Genomic DNA, 19674 nt, shown 5'->3' with positions numbered 1-19674 from the left:
ACACTTGGTAACTTTTTTGTAGCATACTTTTTAGTGCAAAATACACTATAATCAGATTGAGAAATTATTAAATAAATAATTGTTTTAGATGTCTGATCACACGTTCTGATGCATACTAAACGTAAAATTAATATTCCCCCAATTGGGAATTGTATACCATGTGGGTTTGGTTTTGGTTTTTGGGGTAAAAGCTGAAAGTGGAGCATTTTGTAAGCTTGTAAATCAAAGCGCGCCAGTCGTAAGTTAGCTGCCTAAGTGCACTATTAAAAATTAGTTAAAATATTTTGAAATATATTAAAGCCTAAATTTTTAAACTTGAATTTTAAATATAAAAAATTAAAATGTCAACAATTCACAGAAGTTATTATTAGTTTCAATATTAAAAGTTATATTTTTCTTTCAGTGCATTTTGTGTAAGTCCTTTGCCTTAAACGCACAAGGGTTAGTGTGTGTGTGTGGGCCACATGATTTATGAAATGGACAGCCCGTTTGTGGCGGCAGCTGGCAGACAGCAGCGGTAACGGTCAGCGGGACACGAAATGCAAATGTGCAACAAAAACAACGGCAACCGGCAGCGGCAACAGCAACGGCAGCAGCAGCGGCAGTGGCAAAAACAAACATCAGGCAAGCACAAAAGTAACTGTAAACAGCGGAAAAGTGTGTGTGTTTGAAGGGAAAAACCATTTGTGGAAAAAGGAAAACAAACGCGTCGGCATCCATTTCATAAAGCGGAAATAATGGCTTAAGTTTGGTTACGCTTCTGCTTACGTTATAAATTACAATGATTGACGTCGCGTGTTGTGGCTGCCACGGCTTTAATTATGCCTGAAATATGTCCGACTATTTATTTGAAGTGTTGAGCCGTGGATCGATCTGTGCGGTTTGGAAAAAATTCAACTTTTATAAAAGTTTCCTCACTGCAAGCTAAAAGCAAATAGGAGGGTTTTTCTTTGAAGTTTTAGAGAGAGTTTAGAGTGAAGGAAAATCAAATAGATCATGAAGCGAAGGATTTATTGAAGGACTACCCAGTTTTTCTCTCTGCACATTTAATTTAAATTTCAAGAGATAGCAAAACAATCGTATAAATAAAATAATTAAAGGCCTTCAATGAATCCTAACCAAACAGAAGTTGCAACACATTTCGATAGTCCTGCACACACAAGTTGCGTAATCTGGTACTGTTGAAAGGCAAAACATTAATATAAGCGTCTGGAAAATGGTTCTGTCCTTGCCCTATCTCTGATATCCTTCCTCGTTCATTTTCATGTTTGCTGGCTGTCAAATCTCGAATCTCTCAAATGAATTCTGGGGGACACTCTTGTCACAAATTATAATGTGTTGTAATTTGGTTTAATGTACGCACACTGAAACCCAAACCGTTCACAGTCGAACAGTGAGAATCCCTTATCCTGCCGCCCCCGAAGGCTATCGCAGTGACATTGCTCATACGCAGCGTGAGCCAGGGCCAGGGTCGACAGGAACCAGACGGATGGACCGGCATGGCCCTCACATTAAGCTCGTTTGGTTTGGCATTTACATTTCATGAAGTAGACCAAGGTGTCTCGATTGTCCTGTGATACGAAATTGCTCAATTAAATGAGTAAGAAAGAAGTTAAAATGATAGTCAAGGTAACTAAGTTAGTATCAAGTTTAAAATATGGCTTAAATGAATTTCTTTAAAATTATGCGCAAATTTGCAGATGCTTCTATAGTGTGGGACTCTTGGATGCATCCGACATTACATTGAAAAATCTTGGAATTCATTCTCGTATTTCAATCTCGACAGTCGACTTGTGCCAGTGCTAGTAATTGTCTGTCGCATTTATGGAAAATCTCTATGGCAACATGCTCTAGTTTTCTTGTTTTTCCCTCATTCCGTCGGAATGGACTGGCTCTGGCGTGTGGTTGTTATTTATAAAACAGCAAAACGTTTCAATTCTGCTAAGCATTGCTAAGCTGGTGAAATGCAACTGAGCAAGGCCTTTGAGACATCTTTGGCCTCCCAAAGCCTCCCCCACAGGCTGTCCATCACTCACCACTCAAAAGAGATTATGCCAGGGATCGAATTCGAGGTCTAAAGAGGGTTAAATTAGTATTCAATAATTCATTTTATGAACTGAAATTTGTAGTCTATTTTTATGGAGTTAAATAGGAAAGTTAAAGCAATTGATTACAGGGTACTAGCACTTCCACTTTAAGAAACCCAAAAAATAGAGATGGAGGAAAGTAGCAAACATTCCTGGCACGAGGCAATCCATTCTCGGCAAATAATTGCGCCTTGTGACCCAGCTGATGATGGTATCTGTGAATGATTTATTCCCCGATAGCGTATAATTTAAAGTTTCTCGAATGGTAATAATGTCTTTCAACAGTCAGAAGAAACACTCAGGAAGAGTAAACTTTCATTTGATTTAGGCCACTGTCGATGGCCAGAAACTAAGCCCCGGCCAGAGGCCACAAGTCGCTTGATTAGCATATAAATCAAGTGGATTTGTAATTTTTTATTATTATTTTTTGCTTTGCCTCTGTTTTATTTCTAAGCACAGCTCCAGTCTCGAGGTATTAATTAGGAAAAACAGGCAACGACGGGCTCTGAGGGCGCAAGCCTCGGGCTCCGGGAAATTAACTTGGTCCTGTAAACTTAATAAAAAAGTTTCGGTCTCGCTTGGGTTTCTTTTTCCAGATCCTGGATTGGGTTCAGGGTCAGCTGGCGAAGTTTGGCAAACTTTTTCCTTAAAATTTCATTTGTTAATGTTGCTCTTGATGTTTGGCAATTGGAATTCGTTTGTTCCGAGCCTTTGGTTTTTTGGTTCAATCATCGGCGAGTGCACTTCGGTCCGTCAATGTGGATTTAAGCCCGATATTCGAACAAATTGAGAACTAGGCAAATGAGGAAAATCCGAAGCATTTTCCACTTGAGGAAATTGAGAACACTTTTCGACGTTCGTGTGCAACTGCTGAAACAAGAAAAATGTAGTATAAGAGGGATTTTTCTCGATAGGCTGTTAAATTTATAGGGTATATTTTGAAATATAAAATAATTGCTTTTATTTTTTAACGTGCTTAAATTATAAAATCTTTTTTCCCCTAGTGATGGTAAACTTTTTCTGATGACGGGTGATCGTTGAATATCGATAGATTGCATTCAAGCACTTAATCTAACATTTTCAAACACTAATTCAAAAAATTTGAATTTAATTACGGAAATTGCCTGAATTTAATAAGTTGAAGTCTTTACATAATTTACTGAAATTGTGCATTTAAGGGGCTTATTAAATTCATCACGTGTACATGTATAACATGTTGAAGGAATCCTTATTGGCGGGAAAGCGGAAATTAAAAAAAAAATGCGGCAAGCCTCGTTTGCTCGTTAGCTTTTGATTCAGCCCGGCGGCACTTTTGTTCGTTTGCCAATTTGCATTGGCTTTTGTAAAGTCGAGTACTTCACTCCGCAGCTCTGAGTTGTGTAGGTGGTTGGCGGATTGGGGCTTAAAGGTTCTTCTGAACACTCTTACCGGCGGCGCTTCAACGCGGTCTGGCGTTGGGAAATCCCTAAAATGACCAACGGGAAAAAGCGGATTTAATGAATTTATGTCAAAGCACGGTGGAATCCGGTGAGGATTTTGCATTGGTCTTTGGAGCCGGACAAGTGTCGGATTTGGGACGGCTGAAAAGAACCTGCTCGAAGGAGGCAACGTTGTCAACAATAAAGCCGAATGCCATTTTAATTGGCGCAACGGGCCCAGATGGCTGACAACAACATACAGTGAGAAAAAATATTATGGAATACACTAAAAAGGCGAAAATTTGTCCTCCTGACTTAACAAGAGAAGTGGCTCCCCAGGGAGATTGGAAGTGGGAGTCTGGAGCACAAAAGTGGGATCACCCAGTGGGTGGTTAAGGCCAACACCCAATACCATTTCCTCCTCATGGCCTCTCTCATTGCGCACAATTAAAAGTTGTCCGCGACGTTTGCCACGCCAGCGAACCGCAACTTGGCCATGGCTCCTGCTGACTTTTCTCCTTTTTGGCCAAATAACAAATGTGCAAAGTTTAGTGAGTCGTTCTGGGGAGTCGTCCTCACTTGACAGTTGAGGAACTAAAATTTGCGAAAGAATTCCCAGACAACCGGGTCAAAACTTTCAATTGATTCCGACAGCCAAAAAGTGCTAGAAACTAAATCTAATTAACAATGGTTTTTAGTCTTAAAGATAATTTAAGAACATTTTTTGGGACTTTGAAAATCCTGTCATTGTTTTCCCCGAAAGAAATCTCCGTTTCAGGACACTCTAATATGCAAAAATGAATCTAGCGCTGAAGCGGAGTGTCGTGAAGGGCAGCTGTCAGTTGTTGGCCCTAAACAAGTACAGTCTGTACCAGTATCTGAAGAACATAGACACCATTTTGTACGACGCTGATGGGGTTCTCTGGCAGAACGATAAGCCCCTTAGAGGCGCAGTCGAGACCTTCAATGCCCTGAGAGCCATGGGCAAAAAGTCATTCATTTGCACCAACAACTCATACGAATCGGCTCTGGCGGTTTGGAAGAAAGCCAAGAACATGGATCTCCTGGTGGGCAAGGACGAAATCCTTACATCCGGTCAGGCCATGGCTAGGTTCTTAAGCGAACAAAACTTCCACCGCAAGGTGTACGCGATCGGAGGCCAGGGAATTGTCGACGAACTGAAGCTGGTGGGGATTAGCTGCCTCCCATTAGACCCTCCAAACACTGACAGTGACTTTATTAATAAAATAGTTTTGGATCCCGAAGTGGGTGCCGTCGTGGTGGGCATGGACAAGGACTTCGACGCTCACAAGATCACCAAGGCCACGTGCTATCTCCGGGATCCGGATGTCATGTTTGTGGCCACCAATCGGGACCTTGCCTATCCAGCAGCTCCTGGCCGGATGATTCCCGGTGCCGGTGTGATGGTGGCTGCCATCCAGGCGGCCAGTCTGCGGGCTCCCTACACTTGCGGCAAACCCAAGCCGTATTTCTGCTCTCATATAATGCGGCAAGGACTCCTTCAGCCGGAACACACCTTGATGGTGGGGGATACGTGAGTAGTTTTTTACGTTTTAATACCTTTACATTTAAGCTTAATAATCGATAAATAATAAGCTCAACAACCATATTTTTATGTCGATAATATCGGAACAATCGACGGTTCAGTCCATCACCTTCGACCTTAATCAGTGTGCCCATCTTCCAATAACTTTTTACCTTAAAATCTTGATATTTTCGTAATTATTCGTTTATCGATACAATTTTAAAAATTTATCTTTCTAGAATGGCGACGGACATCCAGTTTGGGTACAATTGCAGTTTTCAGACCCTTTTGGTAGGCACAGGAGTGAGCAGCTACAAAGACGCCCTAGCGGCTCAGGAATCCAGTGAGCCCTTCATGTATCAACAAGTACCTGATAAATTTGTTTCCAAATTATCCGATTTGCTACCTTTTCTATTTTCCCGAAATAGGTAAAATAATTTGTGTGTTTAAAGAATAATTAATAAATGTAGTTAATGGCTAAACTCAATAAAGTTCCTTTAGTTTTTCTTATTTTAAGCAACTTGGAGATATTCCTGTCAATATATTCGGACCTCAGTTGTAACCTTAAAAAAATGGCATTAGTTACCTTTTACAAATATGACAGGCTAAAATTTTAAAACTAGATATTGAAAATCCCGTTGATCCTGTGCCATGTTCAAAAAAAGCTGCACCGATCTGACGAAAATTCCGAAGGAACAGGTCCTCAAGTGGGTTAAAAACATCGAGACCATCATCTGCGATGCAGACGGAGTCCTGTGGCACTTTACTAAGGCCATCGATGGAGCACCAGAAGTCTTTAAACGCGTTACGGAATCGGGACGAAATCTATTCATCGTAACCAATAACTCGTCGATGCCATCAGAGGCCTTTGCCAAAAGAGCTCAGGGACTCGGCTTCATGATAGATGAGGATCATTGCAGGACGTCCTCCACATCGATTGCCAATTTTCTCAAGAACAAGGGCATGCGGAGGAAGGTATTCGTAATGGGTGAAATAGGAATTCGTGCGGAGCTGGATAAAGTCGGCATAGCCCATATGGAGGTGGACGAAAAGCTGGATAAATCGATGTATGAGTTTGCCAAAGAACTTGAGATAGATCCTGACGTGGGGGCTGTGGTTATTGGCAGGGATGAGCGCTACAATATGGCCCGCTTGATCCGGACCAGCGCCTACTTGAGAAATCCAGATGTTATAGTCGTAGGAACCAGCATGGATGCTGCCTATCCATTTGACGAACATAGAAAGGTGATTGTGGGTGCCAGTGCCATGATGACATCAGTGAGGGCTCTCAGCGGACGCCAACCCCTGATCCTGGGCAAACCCAATCCCTGGATATTGGACCCTCTACTAAAGTGTGGCGTTATCAAGCCGGATACCACTCTAATGGTGGGCGATACGTAAGATTCAGATTCATCAAGGATTTTAATGTATCATATAAAATAACTTATTTTTCTCATAGAATGACAGCGGATATGAAGTTTGCGCACAACTGCGGTTTCCACAGTCTACTTGTTGGAACAGGAGTTCACAGTTTCGAAGACGCTCAGAAGATTAAGGATAGCGGCGACAAGAAGAAAAAATCTTTTATACCGGACACCTATCTGCCAAGTTTTGGTCATCTTTTGGAGTTTCTCACCTAAAGTTCGTGTCTGTTAGTCGCAGGCAAATTGTAAATTAGCATTTATTTTGATTCCTGCATAATATCAATACTTAGCACTAAACCGCAAATGTGTGGGTCTTTGGGTTTATTTTTGAGGTTTCCCTCGTCAAAAGTTTAACACTTGCAGCAGGATTGGGATTGACACTTCATCGCCATCACGGCGGAGCGTGACCGACAGATGTGGTCGGAAATGCCTTTCCCCACCTACACTAATAATAAAAAGATTAAAAAAATATATTATAAAACATATATTAAAACATATATATTATAATATATTAAAAAACAGCATTCGGAATTTCTAGTGACAATTAAATTACTTAACAATATAATACAGAATAAGTTATATTCGGATAGACTAAATTGTGGACATCTGTGTCCTTTTTTTTCTTAGTGCACCTCTTCTAAACAGCCACACAAAATGGCTGCCATGGACACGCCTCCGGTATCTTTAAAACGCTCTTCGCCGCCAGACATCTTTTGGGCCGCATCCTAACAAAAATATGGCCCACAAAACGTGTAGCATACTTAGCGGCGTCGCCAAGTGTGTTTTCGCAATCTGTTGTCCTTTTTTTCAGCCTGTGTGCTCTTTTGTTGCTTTCTTTTGCGAATAGGTGTCACTTCAGCATGTTTCCAACTTATTGAATGTCACAATTTGTAAATATTGTCTATTTATATTCGTCTATTTGCGTGTTTTTTAGCTTTCCTTTGTGAGTCAATGGGAAAACAATGTGTGAGTCGAGTGGCAAGCGCCATTGTATTTTCAATGTTATTTTAACATTTAAAATGTTTTTGTATTTCACACGATGTTTTTATGCTATTAAAGGCTTTAGTTATTATTGACAACTGGTAGTTTTAATTTGAATCTTTTGTTACAAATTTATTTCTATTAAAGGTACATGATAAATAGCCTTAGTACTTTTTTCGGAGTATTATATTTAATATTTTCTCTCAGTTTGGACAGTATGAATTTTGTTAAATATCAGATCTGGGGCATGGATAGCTGTCCGCCCCCGCGGCTCCATTGCCAGTGCCATTGGCAGCCTTAACCTCAACCTCAATTCCATTTCCATTTTCCTGCAAGAGATAAAGTGGAGCCTGGGGAATTTAGTTGCGTATTAGATGGGAAAGTAAGTGCTCCTTGTCGAGCGGCATCACAATGCCCGATGTTTGGCATTGTTTGCCATTGTCTTCGGCTTAAGTCGAGAACTTTGAACGTTGCCGGCTTGCTTTTTACTTGCTGGTGGAAACTACGGAAGGGGAATTCCGTCGAATCACATGGCCAACATTAATTAAATTTTTGACGCTACACAGCATCGATGTTTCTGTTGTGTACTGCACTGTTGTGTTGGACGGACAAAAGACGGCTAATTAATTAGGAGACAGACACCATGACAGGGTCAACAGTTTGTCACAAAAAAGCCGAAAACTGCTGTCATTTGTCAAAGTGTTCAGCGTTCACTGACTCGACTCAATTCAAGGCCCATCATCAACACTTGAAGCCAAAATAATGGTAATCCTTGTAGCATCAAAAACGCATCAAACAGTTAAGGAAAATGCCAAAACCAACACCATCACCATCACCACCACTACACCGATGCCGATGCCAAGAACAAAGTCATCAACAAAATATTTACTCGTGGGCGGCGAGGTGGCTGTCTCTATGGCTTTGGTGTTGACATTATCCTTAGCTGATTTATTATCGCCCAGTTTGGTGACACTTCACCATCCCGAATAGCGGGAACAATAGAGTCTCCTCCGGTGCTTTTGTTTTTTGTGGCAGTAACGGGGAAGATGCCGCCACAGATTCAGGTCGCTAAGCTGCGGGAATTAAAGTGTTTGCTGAGTTTCGTCCTCTGAGTTCCAGGTTACACCTTCAATTATGTGGTTACCTAAGAGTACCTGGAATTATTTGGGATAAAAATTAGGTGGAATTTAATCTTAAACCCTGACAGATTAATTTAAAAAATGATTGACAAATTGCAGCTCTTCACAAATTTAATTTCTGAAAACCGAAAACTGAGGTGATTACAGGTAATAATGTTGACAGATCCTTGTACGTATATGTATGTGTGTGTGTGTGTGTGGCAATTGTAGGAAACATGCAATAATATCCTGTTCTGGGTATCCTTGTTCCAATTATTTTCGCTATCTTAAATCTGTATATAGCCATTATTAGGTTACGGCTCACGTGCGGAGCGTAATTCACTTCGTAGGGTTGCCACACCTGGCCAGGTTTGTATATCCTTGCTCCTTGCCACTTGCCCCCCCCCCCCCCCCCACGTGTGCGTGCATGTTTGTATCTTATTGTTATGGTTATTATTATTTAAATTCCTTTGTGGTGCTTGCGCATTATTACCGGCTTCTCAACTGTCTTTGGCCCAAAGTCGACATCCTGCCAACGTGCTTAGCATAAGATACTAAGTTACGCAAATGCGCAAAGGACGTTGCCGTGGCCGATGAAAATGTGGCTTAGACCGAGATTTGGCCATCGGCCTGACACTGGCTGGTTGGCAATTATTGGACGGGCGGCGGAGGTCCTGTCCCAAAATTGAATTGCAAGTGGCCGGGCTAAGTGGCTTTTATCATTTTCCAAACGGCGTCATCGTCTGGCTGCAGAAATTGGCCTAAATTGTGTTGGAAACTCCCCAAAAATCGATGCAAATTATTTGCACATTAAAACGAAAATGGAATTTCTCATTACCATTTATTTTCACAATGCTTGAAATTTTATTTATGATTTTAGTTTTGATTACGTATCTTCTATGACTATACATTATTAAAGCTAAACTAGGGCTAAACCAATTTGGGTAGACTGATTGGTAAAGTGGGATTTCCGAAACGAGGCAGAGGCTTATGAGTATTGAATATTATGGCCCCTGCCTCTGAACAGGACATCCCTCTTCCCAGACTCGGTAATCTCAATTGAAATTGTGCTTATGCTTTGCATACATTCTAGTTTAGAAATATTTACAATAAGCCTTAATAGTATTTACACAATGGCAAGGTTTATTCTTTTTCCGTGGGATCTGTATAAATAATTCATTTGATGAACACCTGAAAATGTCTTTTATTTTATTGTTGAAATTGAGCTACTTAAGTTGAGTTCAGGGCGACTAAGTAATGGTGGCGAAAACTTTTGAGCTGAACTTGGAAAAACTTTCTGACAAGTTGACAGATTGAAAGGCCTAGGACCGAGGTCCAAAGTCCTTTTCCGCACTCCGAAAAGTTCAATGGAAAAAAACCCCAAAAAAAAAAACTCACCAAAATGAAAAGGAAAATCATTCAGTGAAATGCTTTGTAAAGGATATTTAATTAAAGGCAGCAGCAAAGTTTACGCTAATAAATAAAACTTTGGCCAAAGGCCACTGGAAAGTCAAAACGATATTGGGTAGCAACTTTCAGTGTCAGTTCATGAAACTTTTGCTGACTAATTTTGTGAAAAATTGTACAAGTTCAATTGATTGGACAGGACGAAAAATGAAAAAGAGTTCTCAGTCGGATAATTGAGTGTTCTTTAGCCTGATCTAGAGTTTTTATTTGTTTTCCTTAGAGTCTATATCAACGAGTAAAGTTTTCGAGGAGTAAGAGAAGAGAAATCGGGGAAGGAAACACTTAACGCTTATCACAAAGTAACGCAACGCTTGGAGCGCTTAGTTGATGCCTTCTGTACAGGTAAACATTATAGTAATATCAGAGGTTAAAATAACAAAAGGATTAGCAGGACTAACAAGGAGTAATTACATATCTCTCTCAGAACATGGAGCTGCTAATACCACTATTATTTTAACCTCTGCATCTCGCTTCTTACATGACTATCGGACTAGATTAGCACCTTCCCTACCCTCCAGAGTAGCCTCAAAATCCGGAGGAGACGTGCCCCAGTTTCTTGCCATCCGGCAGCGTCCAGTCATATCCGATGGATGTGTTGTTATTGGTGGCCGAATTAGTGGTCGTCGAGGCGGATCGCTGCATCTCACGGGCCGGAAAGTAGACCACCGGACCCGGCGACGGGGCTCGGTTCCGCTTGATCTTGACCAGACCCGGGGAACCGGAGACCTGCGTCAGCCGGACGTTGTTCAGAGAGCTATTGCCAACGCCACCAGCGCACCCGCCGGGCCCGACGCCCCCGCCGGTGGCCACCAGGTAGGTCGTGGTGGTGCTGCGCTGGGTGCCGTGGCGGGAGAAGCGGCCGGAGGACCGGTGGGTCAGTGTGCCATCCCCGTTGTTCGATATGGAGCTCTCGTAGTGGATGAGATCCGGCTGGTCACGACTCAGACGCCGCTTGAAAAAAATGAGTAAAAAAATGCGCTTGAACTTTTCGCCGAAGATGATGTAGATGAGGAAGTTGACGCTGCTATTGATGGTGATCAGCAGGTTGGAGATCTTGGTCAGCTTGTGATCGATGGTGCTGTAGAAGGCCTCCGATATATTGAGCACCAGTGGCAGGAAGTTCAGCATGAAGAAGACCACCACCACACAGAGCAGCATGGTGGCCAGACCGATCTCCCTCTTCTCCGACCTCGACAGCCTCTGCCGTTCCCGGTTCGCCCTCTTCACCTGCCGGTAGATCAGGCAGTTCAATATCGCCAGCGTCAGGAACGGAATTATGTAGTTCACGATCAGGTAGCACCAGTGTATGTATATGTTGATGTAGGTCTCCGATCGCCTTAATCGCGAAGGTCGCACGCAGTGCAGGATAACATCTGTCTCCGGTACCGGATAGGTCACCGTCAGCACCTCCCAGAATCGCGGCATATTGTAGGCCAGGGAGAAGCACACGCACACTATAAAGTAGATCTTGGCCCGGCCGTAAGTACAGAGCGCCCGGGCCCTCAGCGGATGGCAGACGGCCACATACCGCTCCAGGGTGACCGTGAAGGTCATGTAGATGCTGGCCGTCTGGGCAATCATGCCGATGGGAAACACCGCCGGCGATATGAATGGATACACGTAGTTGTAGTAGCCGAAAAAGTGTCCTGTGTACGGGTATATCGAGGGTATTCCAAACAGCAGGATGGAGGTCAGAATCAGCACCGTATCGCAGCGAGCCAGTCCGGTTAGCAGATAGTTAATGCTGGATCGCATCTGAGGCCGGGAAAGTATAATCATCGATATGATGTTGCCCAGGATGCCCAGCAGTCCTACGATATTGATGAGCACGCCGCACACCCAGAATTCGATTTTTGTATTCTCCAGATTCGGGTTATAGACATCCTCGCAGATTCGCGTCCAGTTTGGATCCGGATCCAGGCCCAGGTCGTCGTAGTGCGGATACAGCAGATCCGTTTGAACGTCGGTGTGGTTGAACTGGTGGTGCGTTAAGATAGTGGCCACGGTAGAGGAGCTGGTGGTGTTCAGGGGGAACAGCTCGTAGCGCACCGTCGGCATCACGGTGGCCGTGGCGCTGGCCAGGAAATCGTCTTCGCTGATCGGCCCATAATCGTATTCGGTGGGCGGCGGCGGCATCACCCCGGGCGAGGGCATCTCCAGCCGGAGCAGCAATCTGGCCGCTGCACCACTCATGGCTTCCCCTTCTCGATTTCCAGCAGGATCTACGTTCCCCTTTCCCCTAAAAGTCGCTGAGTGAGCGTAACATTTAAGCAGATGCCGTGAAACTTTTGCACGAACATCAATCCTCCGGTCACAGGGCGTATACTTGTTATTGTTGTCGTCTCTGGTCACAGGTCACCTGCGACCGTGTCCTTTGTCCTCGCTTTTAGCTGTCCTTTCTGGCACTTTAAGCTGCAAAATAGGAAATGAAAAATGGAGGATTCTTTAGTTCAAGGATGTTGCTTCGGCATACATGCGTAAAAAGTGGAAAATGTCACAAAAGGACTTAAATTATAATATTCGGAAACTTTTATAATACATATTAAACTCGCTACAAACTACCCTTCAAGGCTACAAAGCAAAAATGTATATTTAAATTTAAATATACCTGTAAACTAAGGTTATATCGATTTAAACTAAGAAGCTTTTCGCCATCTCTAGCAACAAACTTATTTGCTTGGAGTCCTGGTGGGGAAATAAGTAAGATATATGTATGTTCGGAGGACCCTAAACATTTTCAGTGCGCATTATAAATGCCTTTGGTGTCGATTGCCTCTAAGGCGGAGAGAGAGCTTGTTTAGTAAGAAACCTAATTGATGCCTCCCTTTGCAGGTGAATTTGTAACAATTAGTTCTATAATTAGAACGGGGCTATTATGTTTCAAAATGATTTGTAGGTCCTACTCTTGAGCGGGAAATTACATTTTCTTAAAAGGACTGATTCCGACAAGAACGAGTTAGGCAGAAACAAATGCACAGTTTAGGAATCTGCTTTAATCAGCCCTTGGTTACAAGATTACAAAATTTTCTGGTGATATTAAAATTATCTGCCAATCTAATACCCTATCGGGGTAGATAAAAATATACAAACATAGAAACTAGTTTAATAACAGTCACAACAAACACGAACCCATAATCTTCATTAAAAAAGTAATCAGGCGAAGGGACAAATTACTAAAATACATTTATTTTCGTGTCCTGAAAGGATTGTGGTCTCTAATTGTCAATGAAAGTGGCTTTTGCTGAATTGAATATTGGCTTTTATCCCCTAATGAAGGTCCTGTGTTTGTCACACTCTAATGATTTAATTCACTTTATTTGTTCTCGGCCTTTATCAAATTGTCCGGCAACAAGTGTGAGGGAACACGGCACTAAATCATTTATGGCCTCTCACTAAATATGTCGTTGGCACGTGTAAATGTCAGAAGTTCTCCCACCTCCGTCCCATTAAATGTCACAATTTTGACACATCAATCAAGCTTAAGTGGCCAAAATCACACCCACACCTTCGGAAATCCGTCTAAGAGACAGAGACACAGATATTCGAAGGGAAAACTGGCCAATAATAAGGGCCAAAACAGATACCTCGTCAAGTGGCCAAGAAAATCAGATAGAATTCATGCTCGTATTGTAATGTATCTGTTGGCAAAGAGTGCACTCGAAGAAATTGGGGGTTTATATGTTTAGTTACTTTGTTTTAAGAAACGCATAAATTTTTAAAATTCTGTCATAGCTTCTTTAAAGCTTTAACTAGAGAAGAGATCACTTAAATTGACTATCGATATTAACTATCGGCTCTAAATATCGGCCATTATCGACAATTATCAAGAAACAATAAGTTTTTGAATTCATAAATGATTATTAAGTAAACAACAAAAATGTATAAAAATGCATAAATTCTTGCAGTGTTTTCCAGCCAGACTTCCTTTTGACTTATTCCCTGCTCTCATAATGAAATCAATATATATTCCTATGCCGAATCCGATTGTGATTTGCGTTGACGTAATTTATGGCCAAGTTGGATTTGGAAAAAAAAGTGTCACAAATGCTGTTGTGTTGATGATACATGGGTCTGTAACTGTGGCTGTGGTTGCGGTTTCGTTTAGCTCATACAACCTTAACCACAGAATGCAGTTGAACTGGCGAGACAACAGAAATCGTAGGAGGGTGACACATGGTCGTGTCACACGCTGCGTATGCGTGTTATTTGGGGGACATTTGCATTTGTTATCGGTGATAAACTGGCTGCCTGCAGCAGCAGGTTTGCATGTTAAGTGGTCAACAGTTTGCGGTCGTTGGCCAACTCAAGTGCATGGTCCTTGGGACCCATACTTTCCGTTTCATTTCTTATTTTTAGCCACCTTGCCGAGGCTCCTAATGCGATTATCTCAATTAGAGGCGAGAATTGAAGCAGCAACTGTCTGAGCAATTATAACGGCAATTATCTTTAATGTTTGTGACCCTTTTTTGCCACTCCTGCCGTCTTGCCGTCCTGCACGTGTCCTGTTTTAGTATTTTAGCCCCACACCCGCCCTGACTCACACATTTACTTTTTACGACCCTGACATTGGTAAATCGCCCACACGACCAGTCCCGAAATTGCTTTTTCCCAGGCTCGATCCTAGCCAACAATTTTTTTTCCTCCATCTGGTATTTTCCCTTTTTGTCGTCGTCACTCGAAACAAAAACATACAGGCTTTTCGGTTTCACTTTTTTTGTTCGGGGTCTTTCTTACATTTTCCAGACCTGGCGTTTTTCCTGTGGCTTTTCTTCTATTTTTTGTTTTTGCGAAAAATAACATCGAACATCAAAGAGTGTTTTCAGGCTTATATGACTTTGGCATGTACTTCACAAAAAATAATATACAAAAAATTAATTCATTTGGAAAGGGAGAGATTGATAAATTAATTTTCGTGTTTTAATTGAAACTATTCAATAGAATTAATTGCTTTTAAAAAGTGGCTACTATCTCTTAAAACGAATATAAACCAATTATCCAAATAAACAAAATGAAATCATTCACAAATGGATAAATATACTCGTGTATTTGTTTATTTACTTGGTAATTTCAAATGCCAAAAGTGGGAAAAACATTATTTTTGAAAGAATGTGATTATTATTTTTGATTGGCTATTGTTTATGGGTCTAATTTTTAAGCCAATAATGATGGAAAAATAATTACTCTTTAAACTTTTTATACGGTATTTTGAAAACATCTATTAAACCTATTCCTGATCTTGCATCATCTTTAAAAAACCATTCTATGGTGGTTCATAAATACCGCTTGGATTACACAGCTCAACTGCCAAAAGCCTTTTCAGATCCACAGAACAAAGCCGCAAAAAAAGGGGAAAACAATTTTAAGCCTTTAAACTCACAAAAAAAAAGCTTAACTTGAATTGTGAGAACTTTTTTGTTCCATCCCCACCATAAAACTTAAACACTTGATGGGGAAAGTGCGAAAATCGCCCACCCGTGGTGGTAGTTACACTTTCAAATGCCAGAGCAATTATACTGAATGTGCAAAAATTAAATGGAATTCTATTTACGAGCGTTGGTTATGGCCAAATCAATGCAAGGATAATTATAACAGACACGCTCTTTGATCCTTACTGTTGCCATATAGTTCCAATTAATTTTTCACTCCCACATCGTCAGCATGCTTAATTATTCAGAAAGCAATTTGCATGTGAAATGTGTCTTTGGCTGAGAAACTATTTCTATCGCCTTTTGTTTCCATTTAGTTTTCTAGTTGTCTTTGGTGAAAAACATGAATTGCAGTTGGGTTTTAGGAAAATCCATAAACTGGGCGCCGGGTTGTCTGGATGTCGTCGTTTTCATTTGGCTGGGATATTTGGCATGTGCCGACCCCGATTTGTTTTTTTCTCATTGAAAGCTAAATATTGCAGGAGATATCCACTTTGTGGCGATGATGGAGGCGGAAGTGGCACAGTTATTGATTCCAGTGCCACAGGAAACTAGTAATTAAGTGGGTTTTAGTAAATTATAAAAGGAAAAGGTAATCATGAAATATAATTAAATACAAGAGTATTATATTTTAATGCCAATAGTAGTGCTTATGAGCAAATATTTCAAAAAAACAAAATATTTAATTTTAGTTACTGTTTGTATTTAATTTGTTGTAACCCCTCCCAGTGAAAATAGTCGACGCCCCTGCCCATTCCATTCACTTTGGCATTTTCCCTGAATTTATTTAATTAAGCAGCTTAAGTATATTAACTTATGCTCGCCAGTTGTGAGTCGATTCCATTGTGATTCCAACCACATGCCCACGGAATTTGGCTTTTCCTTATAGACGTAGAGATGTAGAGACGTATAGATATTTAGATTTAGTGTTTTCTTCACGCGAAATTTATAGAAGAGAGAGCATATGCGGTGGAGCATACCTATAAAGCCGAATAAATAAAAACAACATCATATATAAAAGTCTTCACAAAACAGAAAATTATAATTATTATGGTTGGGGTCGCCACTCTTAGAGAGAGGAAAGCAAGCTCTTTGCGATTTATTTTTAGTTGACAGTTTCAAGGCTTTTCTACTCTCGACGATGTCGGAACGAAAGCGAGATGAAAATAAAGAAATGCGACTTGGCCCAGGACCAGGGATGGATTTGATTTGAGAATGTCCAGCCCGGTTTCATCTGGTTTCGTTTCGGTTGCCGGTTGTCATTTGCAAAAATTTCCATTGCAATTTTAATGAGCATCCTGCCGGCACTGAAACATTCTTGGGACTCAAGGCATTCAGCAAGGCATGCTTTCCTAATTGTCGGAATTCGCACCATTTGATTGCTCAATGTTCAGGTGCTGAATGCTCTCAGTAAAGCAACTGATTTATGTTCCAGCGCGTTTGTCTTTGTTACGCCTTTTACACTGAAAAAAATGGTACACTCATTTAATATTATCATTTCTATTCTCTGCAAGGAATGAAGACTTGAGTCTGCCTAGTTTTTCTATTGTGTACGCTTTTGTTTTTCCAGTTTATGGTCTGAAATGCTGCGTTTAGGGTAAATAATCGCTGCATTGTGTTGCCGGCAAAGTACCACGCGGCGTATACTTAATCATTTCGACATTAAGTAGCAGCCGTGCGGGTAAAGGATCTGCCTAGATTGCAGCATTTAACCCAAGGTTAAGCTCTGCATACATAAATCCTTGCCAGCGAGTCTCCGTCTGCAGTTCCTTTAAGACACATGGCCTTTATATTTCTGCTCCACCTACTTGTATGCAAATGAATCTAGAATTTTTAGTTAATTAATATGCAGTTTGTGGATAAGAGAAACACATTTATTTCTGAATGCATGTGAATAAATTTGAATAGAGGCACAGGCACCTGGTTGAAGGAACAACTTTATCCAGCATGTAAAGCGAAAAGTTGAGGGAGAATGTATGGAAATCGCTTCGCTAAACAAGTATTTATTTAAGCTGAAAGCAATTCGTCTGAAACTTTTACATTAAAATTCTTAGATGTTCTCGTTTTAATAAATTTTTGTATTTCACTTATGTTATTAGCCTGCAGCTAATTTGATATTTTGTTTGACAACAAAGCTTGTCAGGGACTGGCCAGGTAACAGAATAATATAGTTCATGTAAAATATTCTTTGTGCTTTTAAAGTCAGGTTCAGGAAATAAGTGGCTTTTTTAGAAATTCTCCAAAATATCTTTGATTTTTTTTAGCATGAAGCTTATTTTTTTGGCATTCTGTCTGTAAACAAAGCAACAAATTGTAATATAGTTCATGTAAAATATTTATTTTGTTTTTGAGGAAAGGTTCCTGGAACTGATGCATATTTTAGAAATTCTCAATAATATCTTTGATTTTGTTTAGTTACTCGTGTGTTTATATTATTCTTTTTACATTTTGTATACACACAACAATAAAATAACAGAAACTTTAAAAGAGCTTGTTGTTATAAAAAAAAAAAATGTAAACAAAAGCCATATTCAGAATGGAAATTTTTATTAGTTTCCTGCCACAAAGCATTCTTTCCATGATACTGCTGGTTTACAATAAAAACCAGTTTCTAAGGAAGCCACTTTTGTCATATATGGAAATCAATTCAGGTTTTCCATGGACCGATTGCATCAGTGGATGACCCATTGTCCTTCCGCAACCCCACCCCCACTATAAAATATTTCTTTGTGGAATATTTCATTCAACATGCCGCATGGCAGGCACTGAGGGCAATAAATTAATCTTTTTAATATTCAACATGCTGCTGCTTATCGACATGGAAATCATGAGGATTTCCTTTCACACACACACACCTTTCCCCTCAGGTCCCGCCAAATCCCAAGGCCCTGTCGGATGGATGATAATAAAAAAAGCCACTTGACATTTTGTTTTCTTAAGGAAAACGCATTTTTTATGACATACGGTTGTGTTTGGGGTTTTTTTTAATAGGCTTATTAAGACTTATTTGCTTACCTTGGGAATTTAATTTACAACTCGTGTGTGTTCGCGACAAATTCCGCAAAAGATTCGCTTATTCCCATGCCTCGAATAATTTGCACATCTCGAGATACGAGAAGGATGGGATTGTCGACAATCAATGCCAGGGCCGACGGCCCAAGGGATTCTCGATGAAATTAATTAATTTGTAGATATTTCACATCACTACCTGGCCAATATTCTGGGCGGCTGCGAATTCGTTCGTACTAAATCACCAATTTGTTTTCACGTTAAAATGAATTCCTTGGGGAGCTTTTTATCGATGCTACTTCTGCTCGCCCAACTCACTCACGCCAGATCTTGTCGAAAATATATTTAATACATTTATTTATAAATTAATGAGCTGCTGGCAGGCGTTATATATCTGCCAAGAAGGTATAACTTTATTATATATTCTCGATAGGGAAAATTAAGTTTTTTTGATTTACGGACAGAATTCCAGACAGAATATCAATGCACTCTCACTTTTGTGTTCACTCTTTCCCTCGGTGCGTATGAGTGATATTTTTAAACACAGACCGAGCGATGATTTCGATTTCGAAAAAGCCGTTTTCGATCCGCTTCTCTGGGCGCGACCACGTTCTATTCACAAAATTCGGCGACCAACTGTGCCGCCAGCCAAGTTTTTCCGTCCGTTTTTTCCGGCCGTACAAGAGCCGGCAACAATGTTGCCCTGTCGCCGGCAGCAATGTTGCCATGTTGCAATGTTGCAAGTGGGCATGCGCCAGCGTAGAATTTCCACCCATCCGTCTTTTCGAGGAAATTCATTCATAAACAAGACCCAGGCGCCTTTATTACTGCAACCAGCGTGTTGCTGCAACACCGACCCCTCTTATTTTTAAGTGAAAGTGTCTGGCTGTCTATTTATAAGGCAGCCAAATGCCGTAAGTCGAACAATCAAGTTTTATACTCTCTATAATGACCACAACGACCCAGTTTGTGCAATTGAGGAACCGACTCCTCACCCGCGGACATTCCATCCGGAAATGCAATACAATGCGCGGGTGCGGGGTAACTGAAATTTACTCACTGCGTGGGTTGCACTCGCTAGAGGAAATTAATTTAATGTTTATTGTCCGACTCAGAAGTGGAACTCCAACAGCCGCAGACAGCTCTTGGCATTTCGCATTGTTGTCGCTGGAAATGTGCGGAGGACCTCGCAAATTTC

General features: G+C 41.0%; 3 protein-coding genes across 5 annotated transcripts; 2 read left to right on the top strand and 1 right to left on the bottom strand.

The window, feature by feature from the left end:
* Window positions 1–4216: 4216 nt before the first annotated feature.
* Window positions 4217–5536, top strand: LOC6493104 (glycerol-3-phosphate phosphatase). The gene is made up of 2 exons (XM_001957013.4): window positions 4217–5060; window positions 5291–5536. Exons 1-2 carry the CDS (start codon window positions 4303–4305, stop codon window positions 5481–5483), a joined length of 951 nt encoding a protein of 316 aa, XP_001957049.2. The 5' UTR covers window positions 4217–4302; the 3' UTR covers window positions 5484–5536.
* Window positions 5537–5596: 60 nt separating this feature from the next.
* On the top strand, window positions 5597–6772 carry LOC6493105 (chronophin). Its single transcript, XM_001957014.4, has 2 exons — window positions 5597–6448; window positions 6511–6772. Exons 1-2 carry the CDS (start codon window positions 5703–5705, stop codon window positions 6689–6691), a joined length of 927 nt encoding a protein of 308 aa, XP_001957050.1. The 5' UTR covers window positions 5597–5702; the 3' UTR covers window positions 6692–6772.
* A 3059-nt stretch (window positions 6773–9831) lies between these two features.
* LOC6506892 (FMRFamide receptor) lies at window positions 9832–19119 on the bottom strand. Of its 3 annotated transcripts, XM_032454327.2 has the most exons (3): window positions 18972–19119; window positions 18483–18870; window positions 9832–12453 (listed from the first exon to the last, which is right to left on the bottom strand). In XM_032454327.2, exon 3 carries the CDS (start codon window positions 12232–12234, stop codon window positions 10567–10569), a length of 1668 nt encoding a protein of 555 aa, XP_032310218.1. In that variant the 5' UTR covers window positions 12235–12453; window positions 18483–18870; window positions 18972–19119; the 3' UTR covers window positions 9832–10566. The 3 variants fall into 3 exon arrangements, 2 of the variants coding, with proteins under 2 accessions (XP_032310218.1, XP_001957051.1); XM_001957015.4 differs by having other exon boundaries at window positions 18483–19119; XR_006506957.1 differs by lacking the exon at window positions 9832–12453 and adding an exon at window positions 16171–16447 and having other exon boundaries at window positions 18483–19119.
* Between the last annotated feature and the right edge of the window lie 555 nt (window positions 19120–19674).

The sequence above is a fragment of the Drosophila ananassae genome, chromosome 2R (genome assembly GCF_017639315.1).
Source record: "Drosophila ananassae strain 14024-0371.13 chromosome 2R, ASM1763931v2, whole genome shotgun sequence".
Taxonomy (NCBI): domain Eukaryota; kingdom Metazoa; phylum Arthropoda; class Insecta; order Diptera; family Drosophilidae; genus Drosophila; species Drosophila ananassae.
Note: the sequence above shows the minus strand (reverse complement) of the source record. Positions and strands in the feature narration are given on the sequence as shown.

Coding starts and splice junctions, on each gene's coding strand:
- LOC6493105 (XM_001957014.4), top strand. CDS start 5,703: ATGTTCAAAAAAAGCTGCACCGATCTGACGAAAATTCCGAAGGAACAG. Junction 6,449..6,510: donor ACTCTAATGGTGGGCGATAC/GTAAGATTCAGA, acceptor TTTTTCTCATAG/AATGACAGCGGATATGAAGT.
- LOC6506892 (XM_001957015.4), bottom strand. CDS start 12,234: ATGAGTGGTGCAGCGGCCAGATTGCTGCTCCGGCTGGAGATGCCCTCG.
- LOC6493104 (XM_001957013.4), top strand. CDS start 4,303: ATGAATCTAGCGCTGAAGCGGAGTGTCGTGAAGGGCAGCTGTCAGTTG. Junction 5,061..5,290: donor ACCTTGATGGTGGGGGATAC/GTGAGTAGTTTT, acceptor TTATCTTTCTAG/AATGGCGACGGACATCCAGT.